At 33.1% G+C, this 7933-nt stretch overlaps 2 protein-coding genes and 1 long non-coding RNA gene across 3 annotated transcripts in view; all 3 read right to left on the reverse strand.

The window, feature by feature from the left end:
- LOC111436164 overlaps nt 1-7933 on the reverse strand; it is a 22876-nt gene that overhangs the window by 3858 nt on the left and 11085 nt on the right. The window contains exon 2 of the long non-coding RNA XR_002709191.1: nt 3847-3852. This is a non-coding gene — a long non-coding RNA (uncharacterized LOC111436164). The remainder of the gene's footprint in view (nt 1-3846; nt 3853-7933) is intronic.
- On the reverse strand, nt 89-3351 carry LOC111436161 (gibberellin 3-beta-dioxygenase 1-like). Its single transcript, XM_023073868.1, has 3 exons — nt 3346-3351; nt 978-1442; nt 89-827 (listed from the first exon to the last, which is right to left on the reverse strand). The coding sequence occupies exons 2-3, from the start codon at nt 1430-1432 to the stop codon at nt 242-244; spliced, it is 1041 nt and encodes a 346-aa protein (XP_022929636.1). The 5' UTR covers nt 1433-1442; nt 3346-3351; the 3' UTR covers nt 89-241.
- Nucleotides 7032-7797, reverse strand: LOC111436162 (gibberellin 3-beta-dioxygenase 1-like). The gene has a single exon (XM_023073869.1). The coding sequence runs from the start codon at nt 7767-7769 to the stop codon at nt 7191-7193; it is 579 nt and encodes a 192-aa protein (XP_022929637.1). The 5' UTR covers nt 7770-7797; the 3' UTR covers nt 7032-7190.

Here is a 7933-nt window from a genome sequence, read left to right on the forward strand (position 1 = left end):
TGGCTGTTAGAGAGAAGGGATTTGAACATGCATGGAACTGACAGAAAATTAAAAAAAAGAAATTAAAACAAACACACACACCGACGAGAATATTACATGCAAGTTTCCATATTTATTGCATGGCTGTGTATGATCATCAAACTAGACCATTTAAAAGCTGCCCCCACATGAACAGTTTAACAACTTATTTTTGGAAACCCTTCTGAAAGTGAAGCAAACAAGAGGTTTTCAATATGAAACATCATATTGTTAGGGCAGCAATTCCCTTCCCCGAGGCTTTAGCCTTGATGATGAAATATTCTTTCACGTTCACTCCTTTATAAATGGGAGTCTGTAGAGTTTCACTCAATGGCTTACAATAAGGTGCTACGTATAAATGACCTGGTGGATGAAAGAAATATGCCATCGACATCGTAGTCTTCTCAGTCTCTCGTATCATCACCCGGTGAGGAACGCTATGAAACCGCCCGTTCGATATAATTTGGAGGAAATCGCCGATGTTAATAATGAGAGCGTCGCTCCTTGGAGCCAGCGGAAGCCAGCCATCTTTCTCGTTCAAGATCTGTAGCCCCTCTCTGCGTGCCTGGTGAAGCATGGTGAAGAGGGAGGTGTCAGTGTGGGCCGCGAGGCCAATGACTTTGCTTGGTTCAGGGCATGGAGGAAACGAGTTCAAGCGCAAAGCCAAGTGGGGTTTTCCGGTGGCCGGGTCGATGTAAGACAACTTCTTCACCATCTCTTCATCCGAGATGCCAAGAAACTTGAAGATTAAGCTTATTAGCTTATCAGCTAAAGCCTTCATTTTGAGTTGGTATTCTTCCATTTTATCACTTGATTAAAACAAAAACAAACAAACAAAACAAAAAAAAAAAATCCAATTAGGACATATAAAAATGGTTGGGATTTAGAGTAATAATCACTTAAACATAAACCCTAAACCCTAATTGTGTACATGCATGAAAAAAGTTGCATGGATTTACCAGAACCGTTGGTAGTCCGATGGCCAGAGTTTCTTAAAATCATCAACCGGAGAACCTATGACGGTGAATCCTTCATGCCACATCATTTTGTCATGATGCTTCGTTAATCTGGCCATGCAGTAGCCGTTGGCAGTTCCGGGAACATTTAATGCCTTCATCTTTTGGTTTTGTGGAAGAGCGAAAAGACATCGAGCCACCTCCTCGGTTTCGGCTGTTAGGGTTTTCGGGATACCATGATTAATCAACTGAAACATTCCCCACTCCTCGCAGGCTTTCCCTATGAGCTCCAACACATTGTCATCGTTAAAATCGACAACCGGGATCGAGACCGTTTTGTCCGATTCGAACTTCTGCGATGATTCATCGAGGTGAGGCCATACGTGAGATTCAGGAACATCCTCAACTGTGTTGAGGTCCAGAGGAGTCAAAAGTCCTACGGCAGGAAGCTTATCCATATTTAGGTAGCTGCACACAAAAAGCCAATGAGATTAAGATCAAGGTATATTGAAATACTAAGCTTACTTCCAGCTTCAATTTATAAACTTAAAAAGTAGTAAATCAAGCTCACCATTTATGGAAGGATCGTTGCTTTTTTTTTTTTTAATGTTTAATTTATAAACTTAAAAAGAAGTAATAAATCAAGCTCACCATTTATGGAAGGATTGTTGCTTTTTTAAAGTAAGAAACAAAGAGAGTAATTTAAATTGCATGTTTAGAGGAGATTAATGTTATTGCAAATAAGATAGAAATAGGATAAGAATGGATTGTTATGGAAGGTAGTTTAGGTCTTTTTTTATAATTGATATGTCTTGGATGCATTGAATTAGGTATCGTTCAAAACGTGACATTTCCGACGAGCAATGAAGATCACGCAAGGTATCTAACTCACATGTTCCCTCAATTACCAAACTCTTTTCCATGCTTAGTAGTGCAACGCCCTTGAGAGAGGACATAACTTCCACATGAAAACCCTTTTCGTGAACTTTGCTGGCGCATGGTAACTTTGCGTCCCTAGCCATAATTAGCATCGTCGTGGTCTACGGTCGACAAACACATAGAATGGTCTATAGTCCTATGATGTTATGTTAGGTATGTTATGCGATGCCCTATTATGTCATGCTATGTCATGTCATGTGAAGCTGTTGTGTAGATTTATATTACACTAATGATAATGCATGATGAAAGCTATGACTAGTATTATGCATATACTATTGTGTTTTTGGCCCTTAATCCCAAATTAATTAATTTTAATTAATTAATTGACATTTTGATGATAACAAACCTACACTTAATTATTAACAATTATAAATATTTTGAATTGTCCAAAGTGTAAGGTTGGGAATAACGATTCCAAAAGTCTTTTTCAACCACTCAAATTAGAGCTAAAACAAATAAGTTTCAATCAAAACAAGATATATGATGATGTGGCCTAAAATTGACATCATGGACTAATCAAAGTATGACACTTATAAGTTTGGATGAATAACAAAGGGTGGAGTTTTCTATTACTTTTAAATAGAAATAAAATTATTTGAATTATAAAAATAAACTATTACTCATATTATTTTTATTAATATTTTTTATTATTATATTATTATATTTAAATATGTATATATAAATAATAAAAACGAATTTGAATGTTTTAATATTATATATATATATATATATATAAATTCCTATTTCTGCCACCTCTTCACCGTTTAAACTCATCTCTTCTCCATATTTTTAGCAACACCAAACATAATTTCTATTATTTGCCATCTAAATTTTTCTAAAGCCTCCATTCTTACTCTTGGTTAAATTTTTCTAAAGCCTCCATTCTTACCCTCGGTTAAATTTTTCTAAAGCCTCCATTCTTACTCTTGGTTAAATTTTTCTAAAGCCTCCATTCTTACCCTCGGTTAAATTTTTCTAAAGCCTCCATTCTTACTCTCGGTTAAATAGTTGCGAGGGATCAAATTGTGAATCTACTGGTTTAGAAGAAATTATGAATCTATTCTCTACTCCTTTAGAAATAATAGAGATGGTAAATCTACTCTTTATTCTTCTAGGAAAGAGTATCTTTTAGGAAAAGAATAGGGGAAGAGTATAAATTATTATGAATCTACTCTTTACTCGGTTAGGGAAGAGTATAAATTGTAAATCACTCTTTACTCTCTCAAGAGAACATGGTAAATCTACTGAAAGAGAAGAACTAAAAAGAAAAGTAAAATTGTAAATCTACTATTTACTTACTATTTCCTAGAAATAGAGAGAAATTTAAATCAACTATTTTAATAAAGAGTAGAAATTGTGAACGAAAGAAATTAAAGAAAAAGTAGAAATTGTGAATCTACATTTCTAGGAAATAGTAGAAATTGTGAATTACTCGTGTAGGGAAGAGTTGAAATTGTCAATCTACTCTTTTCAGAAATTAGGAATCAAAGTTGTGAGTCTAATCTTGTAGAGAGAAATTGTTAATCAAATTGCGAAGTTACTAGTTTAGAGAGAAGTTGTGAACTAAATTGTGAATCTACTTGTTTAGAGAGAAACTGTGAATCAAATTGTGAATCTACTCGGTAATAGAGAAATTGTGAATCCACTCGTTTAGAGAGAAATTACGATCTTTGAGAAAAATTGTTAATCTACCATTTACTCCACGTAATAGAAACTGAAAATCTATTCTTTACTCTCTTATAAAAGACTCTTATAAAAGAGTAGAAATTTTAAATTTACTCTTTACTTTTGGGTACATTTTAGGAAACCGTAGATATAGAGAGAAATTGTGAATCTAGAAAGAGTAGAGATGGTGTTAATCTACTTTTTAGGAAAGAGTAGAAATTGTGGTAAATCTATTTTTGTTAGGAAAGAGTAGAAATTGTAAATCTACTCTTTTCTAGAGTTGTGGTGTGTTACTACAAAAGTTTAGACACTCGTATCGGTTTGATCCTAAACCGTGAAAAGAATTGAATTTTCTCTTGAACTCGTAAAAGGAGGGGTGTAGCAATTGGATTCCGAGAAAAGAGTTGAGAAAAGTTTATTTAAATTCCCAAGAGGCACTTCAGTGGAATACGTTGAGTTTGACCAACCACTATAAAACCACCGTGTTATATTTTCTAACTCTAACTCTTTCCTATTTAAATTCGAAATTCTTATGGAGATTTATTACATGTTTAAATTTTTTTTTTATAATTGTTTATTGATATTTTTTTGAGCTATTTTATTGTATTAATTATGATATTCTAGTTATTAAAAAAAAAATCATAATTAGAAAAATTAATCACGTTTAAATATTTTTATTTTTAAAACCCTATTCACCCTTTAGGGTTGCCATACTGATCGAATATTTACTATTTGTATGTTTATTATGACATAAAAGGAAGAACGAATTGTTTCTTATTAAATGTTGTGATTAAAAGTCATGAGCATCTCATGCATTTATGAGTGTCATGTGTATTAGGATATTTCCATGTTATGTTATATTAAATTGGACGCGTAGCTTTGATATTTATGTTTGTCATGATATCATGTAAGTCTTTTCTTATGTGGTCTGCTCGTCTCGTGGGTTCATGTGCACGTGCGTGAGCCATGTGTGGGGAAGTATCACATGTTCAACCCCACCTAGACTGAAAAGATCTCAAGGTCATGCTATGATGTTTTAAGAAGGATATGTACTATCATGTATGCGTATGTTTGCACATTTTTATTACTTTTCATGGAATAGAGCATTTGCATGAGAATCTAACGCTTAAAGGGATAGAACCTTTTGGATAGGATTAAAACACATATCGATGCACGCTTTTTTAAAAAATATTGCAAAGTAATTGAAGATTAGAAGAGAAGCCTCGTAATATGATTACGACAATGCTTACTATGTTGATCTTGTTCCCCAAAGTCAGAGAATACTTTTGAACTCTTTCATCTTACTTTTGAGCATCATATTAAATATTAGCAACTTATAATATAGTTTAATATTAGACATAAAATTAGTAAAGCATTACTAATAGATTAATTCAAGATTATGTTACAAAAATTTAATCATTTTTTCATATTTTACTCTCTAGGCTTTGTAATTATAAAAAAATTAATGTTTAATTACAGAAACCGAACGCTAAAGGATGATTTTGAAGAGATTTCGAGAATCATTTTTGTTTATACTCGATTTAATAGTGTCTTAAAATAACATAATCTTATTTGGTAGTCAATTAAGAGTCTATTGAAATTCCATATTTTATAATAAGAATGTTTTCTAGGGAAGGTTAATTTTTAGTATTAAAATAAGCTTTGGCGGACATATACTTTTGAGTTTCCACTCCCCAATTTTGGTGGCTAGTTTTTAATTTAGGGTACAGCTTGAATTAACCTCATCACCTTTGTCTGTCTTTATAAAATTAATAATTTAATCACTAAATCTGAGTTTTTATGCCAAATTAATCTTCAAGTTTGTAATGATTTTTTTAATTTATGCATTAACCATTTAATCCCTATGTTTAAAATGTAAAACCATTTTGTCCCTTTTTTTAAAAAAAAAATAATAATCTATTAATATTATGCGACAATCTTTACACGTGATTACAATCTTTGGAGTTTAAGAACACATTTAATGTATAATCAATTTATCGATCTACACGTATAAGAGATCTCATTTTATTTCAACCATAATTTTCATGATAAGGACTTCATTGTTATAAATTTTAAAATATAAATACAAAAGAGTTATAAAATTGGCTATAAGGACTTAATTGTTATAAATTTTAAAATATAAATACTTAAAGTGTTATAAAATTGGTTACAAACTAAGTTATTGGACTAATGGATTGTTACGTGCATCCTAGTGACTCATATCTATCAGCTTCTGCCTTAGTTTATCTCCAAACCACATTTTAGTGAGAGAGGTATCACTTTAATAACATTTGTTATGACCCATGCCCAGGCTACGGATCAGGATTTAGAATTCAGATACGACATACATTCCCTTTTTTAGAGTGAAGACTATCCACACAGATAGATTTTTTAAGCATATTTTGTCCTAACTTACATAAATCTTAGAAAAATTTCCAAAAGATCACCCAACATAAAATTGCTTCAAGTAAAGTTTATATAATCAAGAGATATCAATCATACAATATACTTTAACGAAGATGTGAAGAAAATGTTGTTGAAATTATCAAACGACATTTCAATTCACACCACATTGAAGAAGGATATTGAAACTTCATTGTTATAAATTTTTGGTAGATTACAATGTCGAGTAATTTAGAGTGATTGTATTTCATTAATGTATTTTAAGATTTCTTATTTACTCTAAGGTTACATTATAGTGGCTAATTATAGTCCTAAATTATGAATTTTACCACTCTTGAGGCTATAAAGCCATATGTTAACTTTGTAAGATATACTTGGAAAAATGTAGTAAAAGATCTTTTGTGCTTTCCCACCACCAATGACTACATTTTTTATGCAATTCTATGTAGTTTAGGTTACATGTAGAATCATTCAAGCTTGACATGATCAATATTGATTGTGCAGTGATTCAAATGTCAAACAAGTGTTCTTGCCTTGAGATATTCGATCAACAAGGTAATCTGAATCTTACTTCCCTTGTAGTGATTTCTTATCATTTGGTATAAGAGCTTTCCCTTGGGCCAATTTCCTTATCATTTGGCATTAGAGCTTTCCCTTGGGCTGATTCCCTATCAAAAGCACACTCAACCTTGAAGTTCTACGAATGAGTCACGGAAAAGAAAGGTGCACCTTGTTGCTATAAGTAGTAACTTTAAATTCTTTTAAGCATTTTTTACTCATCATATCTTTAGGATCGCTCACTTCGAATATGGTGTTGGTTCATTCATGTACCTCTTATTTACGCGAGTGTCACAAATATACTAAAATCTATAAATTCCAAAAATTTCAAAAAACTTTCAAAAAAAAAATTTTCAAAAAAAAATTTTCAAAAGTGAGATGATATAAATTGGTTAGAATTGAATGGTTGCTGGCTGTTAGAGAGAAGGGATTTGAACATGCATGGAACTGACAGAAAATTAAAAAAAAGAAATTAAAACAAACACACACACCGACGAGAATATTACATGCAAGTTTCCATATTTATTGCATGGCTGTGTATGATCATCAAACTAAACCATTTAAAAGCTGCCCCCACATGAACAGTTTAACAACTTATTTTTGGAAACCCTTCTGAAAGTGAAGCAAACAAGAGGTTTTCAATATGAAACATCATATTGTTAGGGCAGCAATTCCCTTCCCCGAGGCTTTAGCCTTGATGATGAAATATTCTTTCACGTTCACTCCTTTATAAATGGGAGTCTGTAGAGTTTCACTCAATGGCTTACAATAAGGTGCTACGTATAAATGACCTGGTGGATGAAAGAAATATGCCATCGACATCGTAGTCTTCTCAGTCTCTCGTATCATCACCCGGTGAGGAACGCTATGAAACCGCCCGTTCGATATAATTTGGAGGAAATCGCCGATGTTAATAATGAGAGCGTCGCTCCTTGGAGCCAGCGGAAGCCAGCCATCTTTCTCGTTCAAGATCTGTAGCCCCTCTCTGCGTGCCTGGTGAAGCATGGTGAAGAGGGAGGTGTCAGTGTGGGCCGCGAGGCCAATGACTTTGCTTGGTTCAGGGCATGGAGGAAACGAGTTCAAGCGCAAAGCCAAGTGGGGTTTTCCGGTGGCCGGGTCGATGTAAGACAACTTCTTCACCATCTCTTCATCCGAGATGCCAAGAAACTTGAAGATTAAGCTTATTAGCTTATCAGCTAAAGCCTTCATTTTGAGTTGGTATTCTTCCATTTTATCACTTGATTAAAACAAAAACAAACAAACAAAACAAAAAAAAAAAAATCCAATTAGGACATATAAAAATGGTTGGGATTTAGAGTAATAATCACTTAAACATAAACCCTAAACCCTAATTGTGTACATGCATGAAAAAAGTTGCATGGATTTACCAGAAC

This window comes from Cucurbita moschata, unplaced genomic scaffold (genome assembly GCF_002738365.1).
Source record: "Cucurbita moschata cultivar Rifu unplaced genomic scaffold, Cmos_1.0 Cmo_Scf00052, whole genome shotgun sequence".
In the NCBI taxonomy this organism is placed as follows: Eukaryota; Viridiplantae; Streptophyta; class Magnoliopsida; order Cucurbitales; family Cucurbitaceae; genus Cucurbita; species Cucurbita moschata.